Source organism: Penicillium daleae, assembly GCF_028827525.1.
Source record: "Penicillium daleae strain IBT 16125 chromosome Unknown utg000002l_segment0_segment0, whole genome shotgun sequence".
Taxonomy (NCBI): Eukaryota; Fungi; Ascomycota; class Eurotiomycetes; order Eurotiales; family Aspergillaceae; genus Penicillium; species Penicillium daleae.
Genome location: NW_026623150.1, coordinates 2,341,405 through 2,359,759, shown reverse-complemented (window position 1 = coordinate 2,359,759; position 18,355 = coordinate 2,341,405). Strand labels below are relative to the sequence as shown.

At 47.3% G+C, this 18,355-nt stretch overlaps 6 protein-coding genes across 6 annotated transcripts; 4 read left to right on the top strand and 2 right to left on the bottom strand.

Annotated features, from left to right (window-relative positions):
- Positions 1–166: 166 nt before the first annotated feature.
- On the top strand, positions 167–1,018 carry N7458_001851 (carbonic anhydrase; the record flags this gene model as incomplete). Its single annotated transcript, XM_056905234.1, has 1 exon — positions 167–1,018. The coding sequence occupies one exon, from the start codon at positions 167–169 to the stop codon at positions 1,016–1,018; it is 852 nt and encodes a 283-aa protein (XP_056769341.1).
- Positions 1,019–1,886: 868 nt separating this feature from the next.
- N7458_001850 (ATP-binding protein) lies at positions 1,887–3,776 on the top strand (the record flags this gene model as incomplete). Its single annotated transcript, XM_056905233.1, has 2 exons — positions 1,887–1,929; positions 1,990–3,776. The coding sequence occupies 2 exons, from the start codon at positions 1,887–1,889 to the stop codon at positions 3,774–3,776; spliced, it is 1,830 nt and encodes a 609-aa protein (XP_056769340.1).
- Positions 3,777–7,229: 3,453 nt separating this feature from the next.
- Positions 7,230–8,202, bottom strand: N7458_001849 (dienelactone hydrolase family protein; the record flags this gene model as incomplete). The annotated part of the gene is made up of 5 exons (XM_056905232.1): positions 7,230–7,269; positions 7,318–7,524; positions 7,585–7,646; positions 7,722–8,053; positions 8,109–8,202. The coding sequence occupies 5 exons, from the start codon at positions 8,200–8,202 to the stop codon at positions 7,230–7,232; spliced, it is 735 nt and encodes a 244-aa protein (XP_056769339.1).
- A 474-nt stretch (positions 8,203–8,676) lies between these two features.
- Positions 8,677–10,471, top strand: N7458_001848 (MFS transporter; the record flags this gene model as incomplete). The annotated part of the gene is made up of 5 exons (XM_056905231.1): positions 8,677–8,709; positions 8,763–8,857; positions 9,046–9,160; positions 9,217–9,534; positions 9,596–10,471. The coding sequence occupies 5 exons, from the start codon at positions 8,677–8,679 to the stop codon at positions 10,469–10,471; spliced, it is 1,437 nt and encodes a 478-aa protein (XP_056769338.1).
- A 497-nt stretch (positions 10,472–10,968) lies between these two features.
- N7458_001847 (Transcription factorfungi) lies at positions 10,969–11,918 on the bottom strand (the record flags this gene model as incomplete). Its single annotated transcript, XM_056905230.1, is given in 3 exon segments — positions 10,969–11,352; positions 11,365–11,646; positions 11,709–11,918. The coding sequence occupies 3 exon segments, from the start codon at positions 11,916–11,918 to the stop codon at positions 10,969–10,971; spliced, it is 876 nt and encodes a 291-aa protein (XP_056769337.1).
- Positions 11,919–15,552: 3,634 nt separating this feature from the next.
- On the top strand, positions 15,553–16,598 carry N7458_001846 (uncharacterized protein; the record flags this gene model as incomplete). The annotated part of the gene is made up of 2 exons (XM_056905229.1): positions 15,553–16,055; positions 16,121–16,598. 2 exons carry the CDS (start codon positions 15,553–15,555, stop codon positions 16,596–16,598), a joined length of 981 nt encoding a protein of 326 aa, XP_056769336.1.
- Between the last annotated feature and the right edge of the window lie 1,757 nt (positions 16,599–18,355).

Sequence of the window (18,355 nt, the reverse complement as noted above, 5' to 3'; positions counted from 1 at the left end):
CGTCGGATACTCGCGGCGCACCCTCTTCAAGTCAAGTCCGGGGCAAGTTGGCGGCAGGGCTTGTGATTATATTTGTCCTACGCTTGCCCTGTACTTCTGCTTGGTGTCCGGTGTTTCATTTTCCTTCCTTCTCATTGGTCTTACCCCGAACACCCCACCGTTCGTCATGAGCGCTGCAGGACTCGCAATGCGATCTCGCTTTCTCGCTCGCGCCAGCGAGGCTTCCCATCAGATCGCGGGTCGCCAGCCTTTGACTTTCTTTTCCTCCCCCTTGATCACTGCCGTGCCTCGTGCCTCTCCTTTCTCGACCTCCGCCCCGTCCTACTGCGCGAATCACAAGCCCTCCGCAACGACCACACAAGCTAATGCCACCAAATCCGACTCCACAGACAAGTACGCCGCTGGTCTGCGCAAGAACAAGGACTGGGCTGCCCAGACCGCGCGTGAACACCCCGACCTCTTCCCTACCCTCGCCAATGGCCAGCAGCCCCAGATCCTGTGGCTCGGCTGCTCTGACTCACGTTGTGCCGAGACCTCCATGCTCGGCCTGCTCCCTGGCGACGTCTTTGTGCACCGTAATATCGCCAACATCCTTCACCCTGGTGACCTGAGCTCAGGTGCCGTCATCGAATACGCCGTCAAGCACCTGCGTGTCAAGCACGTCGTGGTCTGCGGCCACACATCCTGCGGTGGTGTTGCTGCCGCCATGGGCAACAAGCAACTCGGAATTCTGGATCCCTGGTTGCTGCCTCTGCGTCAGGTGCGCGAGCGCAACCTCGTCACTCTGCAGAAGTTGTCGCCCGACGAGGCTGCCGAGAAGTTGGTTGAGCTTAATGTTCGCGAGAGCCTGAACGTTGTGACTCAAAAGAGTGTCGTGCTGGAGGCCATCCACGAGCGTGGTCTCCAGGTCCACGGCTTGATCTATGACGTTGGTTCTGGTGTTCTGCGTGAGTTGGACACTTCCGACTCGGACGAGGCTATCAAGGCTCGGTTGGTGGCTTTCAAGACCGAGGCTTAAATATTCTCTTGAGGAAATACCCTTTCAACAGATTGAACATCTTTGGGGCGAAACAGGCGCATGTCCCTAGCATAAAGCGGAGTGGTGGTAGATACAGATATACAGATGTTTTCTTTCGGTGATATACAGCTTGAAAGTGATGAATGATGACCAGTTCAATACGTTATTTCTTCCTATTGTCAAAGATAATCAACCATACGGGCTCCTTGCATGGTGTAAAGCCAAGCCTCAAGCTCTGCTTGAAATAATTTGCTTAGATTCGATAACCTGGGGTATGGATATTACACGTTGGTGCATAGACTTTCCGAGGTTGTTGTCGTACAGAGTGGAGCAGTACTGAGGCTTTTTTCGTATAGAGATCATGCCGTGGCTATGTCTCTGGAGCACCACCTTCGTGACAGAAGAAAGACATCCTTCCAGCGCTACTTCCCTATTTAAAAGAGGGCACATAAGTTCCTGGTTGTAAAAAGATAACACCTAGATCTCAGGTCTTGAAATGGATCCAGTTCAGCCAGGCTGTACAACGCGTAGCCCCCTCCAGAGTTACTTGTCTGGTCAAATGATGCAGCAATGAGATTCTATTTGATGGAGATTCTGATCTTGGCTATGTAGATAAATTAGTGAGATTTCTCTCCGACCTCTCTTCCCTTTACTGCATCGTTCCGTCCTGCTTCATAGCTTTCCTGGGAGCAATAGCTAAGAATAACCTTCTCTTTTTCATGCACACACAAACACACCTCGCTTCTTTCCAAGCCTCGAACTTCCTTTTTCATCCGCCTTCTTTCTCCCTCTCTCTTCTCCCTTTACTTGCCCCTTCTAACAAGAAAAGTCCTTCCATCCTAGGTTCAAACTGATTCGCACCTCTACGATGGCGAAAGAAACCATCAGCAACTCCACCCAGTCTGAATCGGGTAAGTGATCTATTTCGGGGTATCTCAATACAAGACCGCTTCAACTGACGACCATTCAAGAGAGTACAGGGGAACTCGACATCAAGTATGCCCCGCGTGGGTCTATCTGCGCCGTCCGAAATCTTTATCAAACTCGGCTCGGCGAGGATGGAGAGACATCATGGACCAGGTACCTGCCTGAGACATTGATCAAGCCCGTCGAGAACGACGAATCTGCACAATATGTACTCATTGTCCGGAACGTCAAGTGTTATGATGGACGGAAGAGCCTGTCCATTCACTCGGTCATCGTGCAAAGCGAGCCTCTAAAGACCTTCTTGGGGAAAGTCCTCCATGGTTACCCCGGAGTGACCACTTCCCTTGAGCGCCTTGAATTCCACACGCCATTCAGACCGCTCGTCCATCGATGGGAGAACTTCATCAAGGTCCGAGATGAGGAGGAGCTGGATTCAACTACCAAAGAACATGTCGAGCTCTTCTACAAATTTTTCGAAGAAGAACTGAGGGGCACGCTTGCGCGCAAGAAGGACCTGATTCAAAACGCTGTCATCACAAGCCCCCTCCTATGGACTCTCTTCGAGCCCGACGACATAGTCATTAGCAATAGTGACTTTCCGCGGGGGTATCTCTTTTCTAAGGCTTCAATTAAGAGCCAGACAAATGATTGGGTCCTTACTTGCAAATACATTGACTTCGACGGCAAAAAGTTCGGTTACAGTGAGCAGGAGGTCCTTGTGGATGATTTCATTGGAACCAAACCCATCACGTCTCTGCCAATCTATCCTCTGAAGTATCATTCGAAGAGGGACACAGTGCGTAAGACGCTTATTTCCCAGGGCAAGTGCTGGGAGGAGCACAAAGGGTACCATTACATGCAATACGAAGGCTTGGCTCTTGGATTATCCGAGTACGGACAGGCCAAACAGTTCCACGTCAAAAGCCGCATCATTATCGACGCTGAGGCATTTGGTGTCTTTGATTCGGATGGTTCTATCCATGTCTTTGGCAAGGATATTGCCGAGGAGCTGACCGACGAGCAGCGGATGATCACTTCGGATATGGTGTATGGATACTCTTTGATTGATAAGGAGTGGCTGCAATTCTATCTTCGCAGTGTGTCGGAGATCGAATGGGACTCTCACGCCTTTGAATCTCTCGTCCTCCCTCGGGAACAGCAAGACCTGAAGGATCTGCTTTTGGCAGTTGCCAGAGCTCAGTCCCAACAGCTGGACAACTTTGACGATGTTGTCCGCGGCAAAGGTCGTGGAATTATCCTACAACTCCGTGGCCCGCCAGGTGTGGGTAAAACTTTGACTGCAGAGAGTGTGGCCGAGGTGATGAAGGTTCCGCTGTACGCCATGAGCGCAGGCGACCTAGGCACTCATGCAGATGCAGTCGAACACAACCTAAAGAACATTCTCCGCATGGTTCCCAAATGGGGTGCAGTTCTCCTCCTTGACGAAGCCGACGTCTTCATGGAAACTCGCTCTTCAACTGATCTGGAACGCAACGAACTGGTGTCTATTTTCCTACGGATGCTAGAGTACTACGAGGGCATTCTATTCCTGACGACCAACCGTGCAGAGCAGATCGATCCGGCATTCGAGTCTCGGATCCACCTGTCACTGAATTACAAGGAACTGGACTCTACTTCCCGACGGCATATTTGGCGCCAGTTCTTGGGCCGCTCTCCTAACACGACTGCGTTCTCGGATGAAGAGCTTGATCAGCTGGCTGTGCCGCAGCTAAATGGGCGACAGGTCAAGAATACGATCAAGACTGCCAGCTTGCTGGCCTGGTCTCAGCAGAAGGAGTTGGGGTTCCAGCATATTCAGGTGGTGCTCTAACTGCGAAATATCAATGTGCTGAAGGCTAACTGATATGAGCTGGAGAGGAGAGGAGAGGTTCCGTTGGTCATGATGGAATTTGCTTGCGATCGCTTGGTATTAATACCCATATGAGAAAGAGAAAAAAAAAATACAAGCATCCGCCCTGGGGAATATTCCCGAGAAAAGTAGTAGAGATTTCCTATCATGTGCTGTATATCCAGGAATTTGGTAGATGTAATTATGATGGGGTATTTTGAGAAGCGAGGTATCCAGCTATACACAGTCCATAAGAAGCACGTTCGATCATCATCGAATCATTTTGAGACTAGTGATGTCTATGCCGTGGACACGGGTGATCGGATGGTTTAGAACTGAGTTGTTTGCTCGAGAGCCTGTCATCTCCCAGTGCCATGAGTAGTGTAAGCTATACTCAACGCCCCCGCTTCTGACTCTAATTCGATAGGATGGTCTAAATAAGCATTGATCTGTGACTGACACCCCACACTGTGCTTATGTCAGATTCAGCCTTGTCTTTCTATATTTTCTATATCCATTGTGGGGCGTAGCGAAGCTTATATATTTAAATATTCAACCTCTGTACGCCTTTCCAAAGTAGCTGAGAGGAGGTGGAAATCAATGCTGGAGCTCGGTGTCCGGCTGAAGGCTAGGCCTAAGGCCAACAAACATGCCTAAGCGAGGATCGGCGGAGTCACCTGATTCGTTCATTTTTTGGCTACTTCCCTCTAAGGAGACTTCTCGTACACAGTACAGATTGATAAAGTTGCAAAAGGCTGTTAATTAGAGATTGACGCCTTTGCGCAAAGATACCCATGTGGTGGATAAGGGTGCACTGTACGGATTCTGATATGTAGCAGAATCCCCATTTAAAATTCGACCATCATTTGCCATTGGACAAGACCCGTTGCGACTCGGTAGTTACAACATATATACCGGATTTTGCCTGGTAACTCTTGGCGCTCCCCTTCCGTTCTCGTGCTCACCCTCTCGCCGCTTTTGCTCACTGAGTAGAATTGAGCACGCCCCTGATCACCTGAGTTGCTCAGTGATCATTAATCAAACTGATCCACTCACTGAGCCTGATCAATGACTTCTGCTGACCAGGACTTGAGCATCGCGATTTGATTACTAATTTCGCCAAGCAGTGACCTGAGTAAACAGGCTCAATAAAACGCGACACGCTAGCGCGATTTCTATACCCTTTCAGTTAACCTCTCCTATCCCACCAACAAAGAGTTGGCGTCGTAAATTTTCCACTGATTTGGCGAGTTTTCCTTTCATAAGCAGGATGTTCGTAGTAACCTTGTTTCATTGGAGAATTTGCCCTATCTTACATTAGACGCTCCTAGGAGCATTCTCCGTTTTCCCTAATACATTGGCCAGATTTGGGAGAACTACTGAGGGAAGTATGATGGGGTTGTATTAGATGGACTACGAATGTCTGCCTTTTTACAAGCAACTTTGCAAGGCTCTATATGGAAATTTACATACTCTTCTACAGTCAGCTACTACTTAGCTAAAGACCTTCCCGGGTTTCGACGTTATGCCATTGTCGCCATATTGAATGGACACAACCGGAACGTTAGACCTGCTAGCCGTATATGCTTAAAAAACTATTCCTGGGAGCGTCACCGTGTTCCCGAATCCCTCAGGGGTTATCTTACCTGTAAGTCTACCGAAGGGCCTACAAACATCAACAGTCCAGTATACCATCACGACTACCCAGTTGTAGGCCGCAGCGCAAAGGACTGGATATAGAAGGACACTCACTTAGCACGCATGTATTTAGTTTTTCGCGATCAATTACTCCTGTTACTAGGTCACTAACATTACACATTGTGACTTGGATACTACTCACAGTTGGCCTTCAAGACAACTCATCCTACAATCAGGGGAGCTTACTTAGTAATACCACTTCGTGACTGACCTACTTGGCGCACACCTCCTGGCACGTCCTGAAAGACACTCAGAGGACCCGAATCCTTGTAAGGCTTAGCACAGCAACGGCACTGTTGCGAGATATTCTTGGGATCCGCAGTAGGAACCCGGTACGTATAATCCTCATCAGTTCTACTCACAGTGACCAGTCGGTCGTGCGTAACACTTGAGAGGATACAAGAAGAAAAAATGTCTACAAAGAAACCAGAATTATGTATCTAATATGAATGTGACCGTGATATTCTAAATTATCCGGATCTCGTGAGGTGTATGTGTGTTGTTCTTCGTGTGGAACCTCTATCTCTCTCGCCCGCCCACGGTCATCAATCTGGCACCTTTAGAACCCTTATTTCTCTCCTCTGTCCAGTTAGAGTGTAGGACCTAACCTCTCTTTATTTCTTCTCTCTTTATTTCTTCTCTCTTTATTTCTTCTCTCTTTACTTCTTCTCTCTTTAAGTCTTCTGAGTCTTTATCTCGAATTGTTTGGCAGAGATGGCAACGTAATTGGACCCATATACTTAACAAAAACATTTTAGGAACATCTCTCAATTTGAACTTGTTCCGAAATATCACGGAAGGAACCAATAACCCAAACGGGGCACACATTAAGAATGCAGAAATAATTCCTATTCCAAGAACAAAGCATGGGCAGAAGTCATCAGGGCAATAGTAAAAAGTTGCCGTTTGCAGTTCAATCTTGAAGCCTGAGAATTATGCACTGAGATGGATGCGGACGCTGACGCCACAGAGGAGGGTGAGGCCGAGGATGCACTTCCGCCATCGCCGCTTCCTGTATTGTCACTTGATTCCGACGTCGCGGATGCAGCTGACCACGTATAGATAGACGACACGATATTGGCAGAGAAAGTCGATGCAGCATTATTTCCACCTGTGTAGGCAGTAGATGTCAAGTAGATATCAACCGTGGATGTACCCGCATCCCTGGAGCAGGTTTCTCCATCTGGCACCACCACCGCCAAAACAACCAGACCAGGCAGAAACCGAGGCAGAAATGATCGCTCGAGAGAATGGGGAGGTCTTTTCTTTGATTCGGGCCCTTTTTGTTCTTCAAATCCTGTATTTAACAAAATAGATGACGGTGATATGTGACTAATGGTAACGAGTAGTGCATTCACAAGCGGAAGCGGGGTGGGTGGGTGGGAGTGTACCCGGCTTACGGTAATGAAACACTATTGAAACCGCCAATCCACGGGGGTCCTGTCTACTCCACGGACTTCATTTTAAATTGGTTCCATTTGATATCATTCGCTATAGCTGCACACAAGCTCATACGGTTCTAGCTTACTCCGACATTTTATCCGTAGTGAATCCAACATGGGAGTTTTGTAGTTTGCTGGCTAAGGAGCATAGGACTGCTTGTATCCCTCGATTGAGAAACAAATATCCTCTTTGCTTCGGTCTTCCCATCCCCATTCTGGATACTGAACCAACATATCCTGTCACGCACTTAGCGGAACGGGGCTCAATAAGCGGGTCTATTAAAGACAGTGTGTCTCATAGCAAGGGTTTAAAAAAGGCGGCGACCTGCTTATACCTGTACATCATGAGCAGGGAATATATGTGTCATCGTGCATTTACTTACCCTCTGATAAACTCGCGAGTGTTCTCCTCGTCCTCCAAATTTGCTCGTGCTCCCATCCATCCGTGGAACATCGTACCGTATAGTTCCAACTCGGAGTTGGCTGGCAATGCTTCCTCATATGGTTTCAAAATGTCTACAGGTTCATCTGGGGAAACCAGGCAAATGTGCGGGATGCTCATGGCCTTAGCATCTGCCACCTCGAGAAGCCTAAATACGGTGTTAAGCGATAGTACGGCCACTGGACCATGAGACAAAAAAGGCACTTACGAAGGATGGGCTTGACCAGAGGCAACAAATAGGGTCGGTCCAGCGGAGGCCAATGCAGCAAGCTAGGTAGTAGGTGTCAGTTAAATTCCTGCGTCCCGAGCTCCTCGTCTGTTGCTAGGTTTAGGGACAACTCATACCTTTCCACCCCAGCAAAGTCCCAGGACAGCCCATTTTTCAACAGTGGTATAGAGGCTCTTGGCTTCATTGGTGACGGAGATGAGGGTCGCGAGATTCTTTTCAGGGTTTGCTTTCTCCACAAAGAATCCCATCATTTTGTTCCTTTTTTCATCGGTATCCATCCCCACCCATTCCAGGTTGGCTGCTTCTCCATTGAAAAAATCTGGGATAATAACCAGACAATCCAGCTCCTTTGCAAGGAGTGCCGCTCCTTGTTTGGTCTGTTGGTAGAGTCCAAAAATATCATACACAAGCACCACACCTCGCTTGGCCGACCGATCGCCGAACACGTCTGCATAGAAACCTCAGTTAGAGCTCTGACATGAAAAGGCAAAGGCAGTACGCACACAGATTCACTCCCGCCGCTTGGTCGATTTGATCTTCAGATACGACTGCTGGCCCTCCTTTGGGAGGAACGTTACAGCATGCTTGACTTGCCATTGTGCCCGGTACAGACTGGTCCTGAAGGATGTTGAAAAACCAATATGTACCAATTTTACAAGACTTTTCTTTTTCTTTTGCTGGGCAATATTGTAGGTATATATAAGTAACCCCAAGTCCCGAGTGGAATTACTCCGTTGTCGGTACGGAGTAGTTGAGATATGTCGGAGATAAGGAAAACTCCGTCTGGGCCACCCTGATTGGTGTAGCAGTCCGAAATCCAGGTTAGCCTCGGATTTTATAGATTTTTCATTATTCTAGAACTACACTAACCCCAAGTCCGGAACTACGTGGGTTTCGTTGGTTGTATCTATTTCTACAGGGAAAACGATGCATCATGAATAGAAGGTTATTATTCCTTCATCTTCAAACTTTCCTTTTTTTCTCCTCTCTTCACCACCATAGTTCTTGCTTCACGAGTGGAGTTTATGCCATTTGCTTTGACCTTATCGCTGCCATTCCTGCTGAATTAAAATGGTACAGAGAGACGAAGAAAAGCCAGAAGACGTGAGCAAGCTGCCCTATATTAAAGGTTAATTTTGTGCTAACATAACGCATAGGTGCCACGTGTCGCAATACGTGAAAATTATCCTGTCACAGACTTGGGTAGAGGCATAGTGGGATGGGATGATCAGAGCGATCCTTTGAACCCAAGGTTAGTGAATGTGAATGCTTGGCTCGTGAGCTTGTTACTTATATGATGTATCACCAGGAATTATCCTGCAACCCGGAAATGGTTTCTTCTTGCCCTTGTTAGCATGATCACTTTAATCAGGTTGGCACCCTTTATTTTCAGACTTTAAGAGAAAGCAACGACCTAACTGGTTAATATTCTCCCGTTAGTCCCTTCGCATCCTCAGTTTTTGCACCTGCTGCGGCAGATGCTGATCGAACATTCGATAACACCTCGTCTATACTGGGGTCCCTTACAGTGACATCCTATTTATTTGGCTACGGTGTAAGCGAAGCTCCAATCCACAATCCACGATCCAATGGCCTGATAAATTATCCAAGTTTGGTCCGTTGTTCCTGTCGCCTTTGAGTGAAATGTACGGACGGAGAATAATCCTCAACATTTCAACGTCTTTCTTCGTCCTATTCCAAATTGGATGTGCACTTGCACCGAATCTCTCCGCGTTGATCGTCTTTAGGCTTCTAACTGGAATAGGAGGGTCTGCATGCTTAACCATTGGGGGTGGCGTTGTATCCGACTTGTTTGAACCGGAACAACGTGGTATGGCCATGTCGATCTTCGGCGCTGGGCCTCTATTTGGGCCCGTCCTTGGACCTATTTGCGGTGGATTTATAGCGCAAAGAGCTGGGTGGAGATGGGTGAGCAGGAACACTCCAACTTCGCTCCGTAGACTAATGTCAAATAACTAACGAGAATTAGGTGTTCTGGGTTCTTGTAATCGCAGGTGGCTCATTTACACTTTTTGTTATGATATTCAACCGCGAGACAAACCCAGTTATTCTCGTACGACGCAAAACAGTGCTCCTGCGGAAGGAACTTGGCCGTTCTGATCTTCGCAGCTGCTACGAGAAAGCAGGAGAGGGCGATGCTGAGAAAGGGAAAGCCAAAGCAACTCATTTCCTACGCAGCCTGAGCACCCCATTTCAACTTTTGTTTCGCTCTCCCATAGTGTCAATTATCGCTATGTATATTGCCACGGTGTATGGCTGCCTTTACCTTCTTTTGACGACCATAACAACCGCCTTCAAAGATACCTATAACTGGAGTATAGAGAGCAGTGGGCTGGCCTACCTTGGTCTCGGTATAGGGTTCATATTCGGACAGCTTGTTTTCGGCATGCTGAGCGATAGAGTCGTCATTCGACTCAAAGCTCAGAACGGAGATGTCTTCGAGCCCGAAATGCGCCTACCACTCTGCATATTTTTCGCCCTGTTTGTCCCAGTCTCATTTTTCTGGTATGGCTGGTCATTACAGGCCAAAGCACACTGGATTGTGCCCATAATCGGTCTCTTCCCTTTTGCCTTCGGCCTGGTTGGCATATTCGGAACATTGCAGACGTACATCATTGACTCGTATCCGCGATATGCTGCTTCAGGCATAGCAGCGATAACCGTCTCTCGGTCCCTTGTTGGCGCACTTTTGCCCCTTGCTGGACCTACCATGTACCGGGCACTTGGGTATGGCTGGGGGAATTCATTGCTTGGATTTATAACGCTGGCAATGCTTCTCATGCCGATTATTTTCAATCGTGTCGGGGCCTCGCTGAGGAAAAGTGTGACGCTGGACTTGAAATGAATATGGACTGACAAGACAAGACAGAATCTTGTTTATTTGACGAAACCGCGTCCTTGTATAGCCTTTCTCATTACATATAGAATGTGAGGATGTGGGGAATTGGTGTCTTGTTTAGAGTAAATATCCCACAAATTTCACAGTCGAGGGACCCAAGGCCCAAAGTTCTACGCGGCACGCCGGACTCCGATCGCAGCACTCTTCAAAGCGCCAGATAGCTGGTGCTGGACCGGCTGAGTTCGATCTATCTTTCCTGTGCCGCGGATGACAAGGCCTGCTCGAAGCAACAGGTTCTGAGACGGGCCACATAAGACGGACCCCCTATCGCGTGGATGGTTCCAAAGACCCACAGTCCACAGTACCCTTTATTGGGTCAGCACCTCCGGTGCTGTTGCTGATCCTCTCCTAGTTGGGGGACGATAAGAAATTGATCCTGACCCAGTCAGTTCCCATCTGGCAGACTGTTAATACATGTGCTATTAATTCGGTTAGATTCTAATTTACAACCAGCTTCGAAGATCGAAGAAGTCTTCCATATCTCCGAGACCAATTGCTCCTGTATTGGATAAACCCGTCAACAGTTCCTCGTTGAATCCTAAAAGGTTGGTGTCGCAGTCATCAAAAGCATTCGCCTGGATCTCAGCCAAGTCATCTTGTCGGCAATTCAAGGGCTGGGATTCCAAAAGGCGGTCAGTAACCTCCATGGCCGTCGCGTTGGGCACCTGTGAGAACTTGGTGACTCCCATACCAGTCAGGGAGGGGAGGTCAGGGCTTCGACAAGTTGACAGCTGACTTTGGTTTCTGAAAATATCGCTATCTGCGGCTTGTGTCATCGCTTCAACTGTAGCCCGGTTAGCAGTGGAATTTGTCGTCGGAGACGGCGCCTATGGTTGGACACGATTTCGATGCTCAGTCCTTAAGATTTCTGGTAAATGGAAGATCTCACCAGGGTTTTGCGTGCCGCCAGCAGCAGATAAAACGAGGCTGGAGCTCCTCGAACGAGAATTAAGCCCCGCTGAAAGGATCCTCTCTGCTAGTGAAGCAGTGTATGAATCGTCATGAGGACGATAATTGTTTTGCGTTCTCTCATTTGGAAATATATCTGGGACCTCAGAATCAAATTTGGATAACCTGTCACGAACGTTCTGGAGATCCCTGGGGAGAGTGGAGGTCATGATCTTTGGTGAGTTCGTCAGATAACGCATAGGTATATACACGAGAAATAGGATTTGACTCTCACCACTAGCATGACTCTGCACCGATTGCTAGGAAAGCTTTCCTTCGCTACATGGTTCAAGACCTTCCTCCCAGTGGCCAAGCTTTTGAACATGGGCTCTGGTTCATAGGAGCCTCGTGAAACAAGTATAATGTAAAAGAGTGTCAGAATGGAACTGCACAGCATTCGTATAGCTGGCCAATTACCCCCAGTAAGAAGGCCTCGTTTGCACATGTCGTTACATAGTGCTACGATATTTTGGCTGGCCTGGATGCACAAGGTGGCATAAGACGAAAGGTCGTCGAGAAAAAGTCGTTGTTTGAGAGGTCTGATCGCATAATGTAAAGCCGGCCGATAAAGATAGAGATGAACGTGAGCGTAAGATATACAAAGCATATACTGGGCTCTGGAGAACGTTAGTGATGGGCTTGCTGTAACGATGAAATTCCCTACCTTATCAATCTCGATTCTCCGTAACATGTGCCTAGTCGGTACCCCCAAGGTATACTATTCGCCCATATATTGAGGTCTCCTTCAATTTCACGTACTGTTTCAAGATTGGCAGCATATGCCATCGAACCACTAGACTGTGCATCTCCCAGGCGCTTCACAGGATATATTTGCCTTGTCACTTTATCCCGAATCATGTGAAGCCGGTAGGAGGCATTTGCGCCGGAAATATAGCAGATCTCACTTTGTGGCTGCATCGATATTTTCTCCCTTCCGATGTAAGCGTCATTGACCTCTTTTGGAAGCTCCTGGTCTATATCTTCATCACCTAAAAGCCTTGGCATTCCACAGCAGGAAGCAACATCATTGACAAGCAACCATAAAGCCCAAAATAGTCTCTTGCTGATTTCTTGAGAGATCAAGTCCTGGTCCACCTTGAGAGACCGGTGGAGGCCCATTCGTAGGGCGATCGACAGCGAAGTAGTGAGATATATATAACACGTTGAGCTGCGCTTCGTGGCGAGAAGAAAGAGATTCATGAAGACGATCGCTTGAAGACAGACAAGATCCCGACAATTTGCGATATCCTGCAGTTGTCTGGCTTTAGTAAAATATTTTGACCTGTCTGACGGTAAGTGCTTGGTCAAGAGGACGTTGCTGGCACACTGATAGAAAATACCCTTGTGAAATCATCTCGGGGCTTCCTCGGTTCCTCGCGTCCGATTCAACGTGCAAACAGCCATAGGCGAGTACTGCATAAAGCAATGGCAAGAACCTCACTTCCCTTGTACTGTATTCCGATTTGTCAAGGGAATAGATCAAATTGAAGAAAGCATCAAAGTTTGGTCGATGTATAATAGGAAGCAATATTTGCGCATCCAAAGCTGCATTTACCAATTTTGTTGCTAAGTCTTTCGTGGGCAAAGCGACTTCATCACACAACTGACGATCACCCTCAAAGAATCCTGGCAAAGGCATATCGGGAGGGAGTTGACTGAGCGTTGTGTCACCGCCAGGCCAGTCACCTAGCTTTTCCTTGAGGTCTTGAATAAAGGTTCGGTCTGCAGATTGGCCCTGGAACTCAATTTCACCCTGTTCGATAGTGTGGTATGCTGTTCTGCTCTTTGCAAGCTCTGCAGCAGTGGCGTGGTTACTTGATCTAGAGACTGTACCGTGATATTGATCGAGACTACCACTGTGCGAAACAAGAGGCACTGTGACTGTTGGGGCAGAGACCGCTGTAGACGTTGCTGGTGCTAGCGGCAGAGAGTACCGCATTGCCTTCACTCTGTTTTCGAGCAAGCCAATTGGGTCGGAAGAGCTTCCTGTCTTCCGTTTCTGAGGAGGCTCAGAGTATAGGCAATCTTAGGAGATCAGCATCTTATTAAATGCACCCAACTTGCTCACGGACCGAATCTCCAAGCGTACCATGGAATGATGATGCGCATTGGCTGCATGGATTGCCTCTGTCACATTTTATTTTTCGTTGGCGACAAGGCTCACAGGATCTTTTCTTTCGGTCGGTTTTACACCTTGTAGCATGGGCTATAGAGGTCGTGGTTTGAGAGCTGGTAACCGAGAACCGGGAACAATGATATTGGCTTCTGTTTTCCGACAGATTCTGGTCAGAACAACGGGGGAAATCATTGGATAGAGTGCGTTTTGGAGGCCGTTCAAACGTCATGGTCGAATATTTAGCCCTTGTCTACTTGGCTAATGATTCCTGTGGCGATATGCGGAGAAGAAGAAGGAAGATTCAGGATAAAGATGATCGGCCCCGTTGATTACTAAGCGAGCACAGGGCTTTGCCAAGTTAACGTAGTTCCCAGTCGACCCGATCACCCGGCCATCCTGATCACCCCAAAACACATAGTAAATGCGATAAATTACAACTTCATATCTTAACAACCGTATCTAATTAGGAGAAAATATTACGTATATATGATCTAAGTAGTGTTTCTAGCCTGCTAGTATAGTGTAGGAAATTTTCATTAAGTATTAGTAGAGAGATATATATTTAAATCTGATATGTCAAAATTACGCTGTATTTTACAGTAAGCTATTAAAATAGTCCTGGAAATGAATTAAGATTTGATTATATTATTCTATACGCTTAAAATAGCCTATCTTCCAAAATTTGAAAGAGAAATAGTGCTCTGTGGTTGAATTATAGTGGAATAAAATCATCTCATTTACTATGTGTTTTGGGGTGATCGGGATGGCCGGGTGATCGGGTCGACTGGGAATTACGTTACCATCTCTCAGCTTGACATATATTTTAGGGAGATACCCTATAGCTTCTTAGGAATGCTCTTGCCTGAGCTTCATTGACTACAAGGGAAGCTATACGCATAAATTGAGAGGCATTACCGTGACCTACCATTTCGACAGCAAGGCAGAAATTGAGCAATACATCTGCAATAGCAATATTCTAGCTGCATTTATGCCTCTAGCAGTGTTCATGTCGAACAGTTTGATGAATTTCATGGATTTCGACAAACAAGGGTATACCTATACATTTGCATGGCCAGTGAATCCCAAGATAGCACAGATTCCATTATTTGCCGCGGGAGCTGATACTGATATGTCGATGCTTCTTTTACTCCCTACTAGGGTGGTTAACCGTTGCCTCTAATAAATCGGTCTCATCCGGAAAGCTAAGAGCCTGGCGTTACTCCGATCCAGGACGTTCATACACGCTGGACTTCCCCCAAACCGAACCAATAAAAGTTGTGTCAGCGTCGCTGAGGACAGCAAGACGTTGGCTGCCAAGGTCACCGCCTTTTTTTTGGACGGTCGGTTGAGGGATTTGTGGTAATTCACAAAGCTGAGGTCAGCCACACCGCAGTTAACTAATCAGGTGTCGAAACATGGAGCGGTAACTTACCGCCTAGACAGGGGCTATACTGTTGGCATTTTGGCTAGCGTACCACCAAGTATCGAAGCCATCTTTGGGTATTCCACTCTGCCCCAGTGCAATTATTCTTTCCCTTCAATCAACCAACCTCATTCAAGGTTGGTTCCGCTTGACCTCATCCTCGATCTTATTCGTCCGATTAGATTACTAGCCTATATTGTCCTAGCTAGCTCAGACATCAGGTAACTAGCAACTGTTGCTGTTGCTTATACGCTCGCGTAAGCCACTATCCACATTGCCTAACTAGGTGCAGAATAACTATGGTTTGCGAAGACTGCTACCGGAATACTCAGAGATCTGTGAATCTGTGGCATCCAAATTACCGTAACTAGCGTTAAGAATTCAGAGGGATCAATATGCTGACGCAATGAAAAGATCATAGATGAGTCTAGGTTGCACCTAAAAAATTCCCGGGACACTTGGCTGAACATATAAATCTGCCTGCAACCAGACTATTCCGAATCAACCGGTGCTTGACCTCTTCCCGTTTCCTGTACCAACATGGCTCCTAAGCTTCCCACTCGTCAACTTGGCAAAAATGGTCCCCAGGTCACAGCTCTCGGATACGGCACTATGGGACTCTCAGCTTACTATGCACCCGCTGCACCCGATGAGGAACGCCTGAAATTCCTAGACTATGTCTACAACAGCGGCATACTCAGCTGGGATACTTCAGACGTGTATGGAGATAGCGAGAATCTCCTTGGGAAATGGTTCACCAAAACCGGGAAACGGAGTGAGATCTTTCTTGCGACAAAGGGCGGTGCCGGCGTCGACGAAGAAGGTAAAGCTCTCGTCCGGAGCGACCCTGAATATATCAAGAAGGCTTGTGTTAAAAGTCTGGAGAGACTGGGTCTTGACTCTGTTGATCTGTATTACATTCACCGCTTGGATAAGGTCACTCCGATCGAGAAGACAGTCGCTGCTATGGTGGAGCTCAAGAACCAGGGCAAGATCAAGTACTTAGGACTGTCAGAGTGCTCTGCAAACACTCTCCGTCGCGCGTAAGTCAGAAAGCAACTCAAGTTTCGCAAATCTCCGGACTTTTTTGACCATAGTATGACTTCAGTTGTATGGTTCATCATATTGCAGCAGTCCAAATCGAATACAACCCTTTTAGCCTCGACATTGAGCAAAATGGCCTGTTGACCGCGTGTCGTGAACTTGGCGTGGCAGTAGTCTGCTACGCACCTCTTGGACGGGGCTTCCTGACTGGACAAATTAAATCGCCCGATGATTTCCCCGAAGGTGATATCCGTCGTTTTCTACCGCGGTTCTCTCCAGAAAACTTCCCTCGGAACCTCAAAATTGTGGATGCACTAGCGGATATTGCTAGAGCCAAGGGTGTTAGTGTTAGCACACTGACTCTTGCGTGGCTTTTGGCTCAGGGAGAGGATATCATCCCAATCCCTGGAACAACAAAGACCAAGAACCTGGATACCAACGTTCAGGCTTTATCAATTACGCTTGCTCCAGAAGAAAACAGAAGGATTAGAGAACTTGTGGAAGCTGCTAGAGTCTCTGGTGGGAGATACCACGCTGCGTAAGTGCTCCTGGAACTGAATCTCTCCTCTTTCTACATTAACATTGCTGAATTGATAGGTGGGATGATTCATTCGCTGATACACCCGAGCTGTAAAAGAAAACCAATGAGCGATCCGGACCTCTAGCCGACAAGACAAATTGGGTATAATGTGCTGGCTCCTAGTCTGACACTGATATCCCTAAGCCTCAAATTCTCGAAACTTCATTCATTATCTGTATCTTCGCTAAACGGAAATCCACAGATGATGTTGTCAGTCCACTTAGTTTTACCCGTCCATGCATTTATTAGTGAAATGCACGAGTATTGTGTGACCATCAAACGAAATAGCTGAGGGCTTTCTGTTTCTAAGATGTTATTTTGTTACTGTTCAATCCTTCCTTTCACCGAGAGCTAGGTTTTGTACCTACTTGTTTTCGATTTCACCAAGTTATTTAGTCAAATTTGGCTTGCGAAAACGTCAATGAGACATAAGTTTAGACCAGGATGAGCCATTGAATCCTTTTCGGGATTATTTAGCGTATTTCCCAAGCGAGTTGCGATACGCGCTGCCAACTGGTCACTGTGAGTAGAACGTCTTAGGGTTATATGTACGGGGTTCCTACTGCGGATCCCAAGAGTAGCTCGCAACCGTATCGTTGTTGCTGTGCGAAGTCTTACACGAACTCGGGTCATAGTGTGTATCTTGCAAGACGTGCCAGGTATTGCACTAAGTATGTCAGTCACGGAGTGAGAGAGTGAGCTCCCCCGCTTGTAGGACGGGTTGCCTTGGAGTTGAGCTTGGTGAGGGTGTGAAAGTGGTGAACCGTCAGGCAGAAATTCAGGCCCCAAGGACGAAGTCATTTTTTCTCTCCCGTCGAATGGTCCGAAATTGTCACCCGGCGGCTGCGGAAATCGGATTTTGTCGCTGTGCCGGGAGAAATATCGCCTGGTGAAAAAGTGGTGAAAGGGACAGCCAGGAAAGAGATTGGTAGAGTGGGGCTGTGGTAATGCACAGTTGCATCCCACCCTCAAACATGATTTACATTCCCGGCATAATTTTGCTGGAAACATTGGCTTTCATGAGGTAAACACTTAGTAGCCTTTAGTTTCTATGCGGTTCAATGTGGATACTACAGAACAGCATACGCTTCAGTACTGGCACACTGGCCCGAAAGTTTCTTGTCATCAGCTATATTACCTAGTTCTGAAGTTCATCGAAAAATCAGGTGGTTGCAGATCGCAATGGCCAATTAACTGAACTTCTTTGGGAAGTTAGCATCTACCCTTTAGGGAAGCAACTGCGGATAGTCGATGGGGAGTGGTTCAGCTGAGGTCTGTTATGGATGCTTTCATCTACCCGAGGCCACAGATAACGTCATAGATACGGGTTGTAATTCAGTGGAAGACTGCTTAAAATTCTTCTGGGCAGAAAATATACCTATCCAGCCTCGAGATTTATTTCTAAAAAAGTCTTCGTAATTAAGTGAAAAGGCAAATTTCTCTGAAACCGGACTTCGTAATGGAACACTACGCGTCCTTAATGCCGGTTTCAAAGCCCTTGAAAGCCCTGTGTGCTTACTGCCATCCTGGCTATATCCATAGTACATAGAATATGGTATAAACCTGCTTCGCGCGGCGATTCACCACGGCCAAGGATACTTTTCATATCACTCAAAGTGGGATCCGTCTACAGTAGAACGACAGACGTTTCATAGCGTAATTGTAACGGGATCGCCTCGATTCAACGTGCAACGGGCCAAAGTTAGGCCGCGTCCCGCC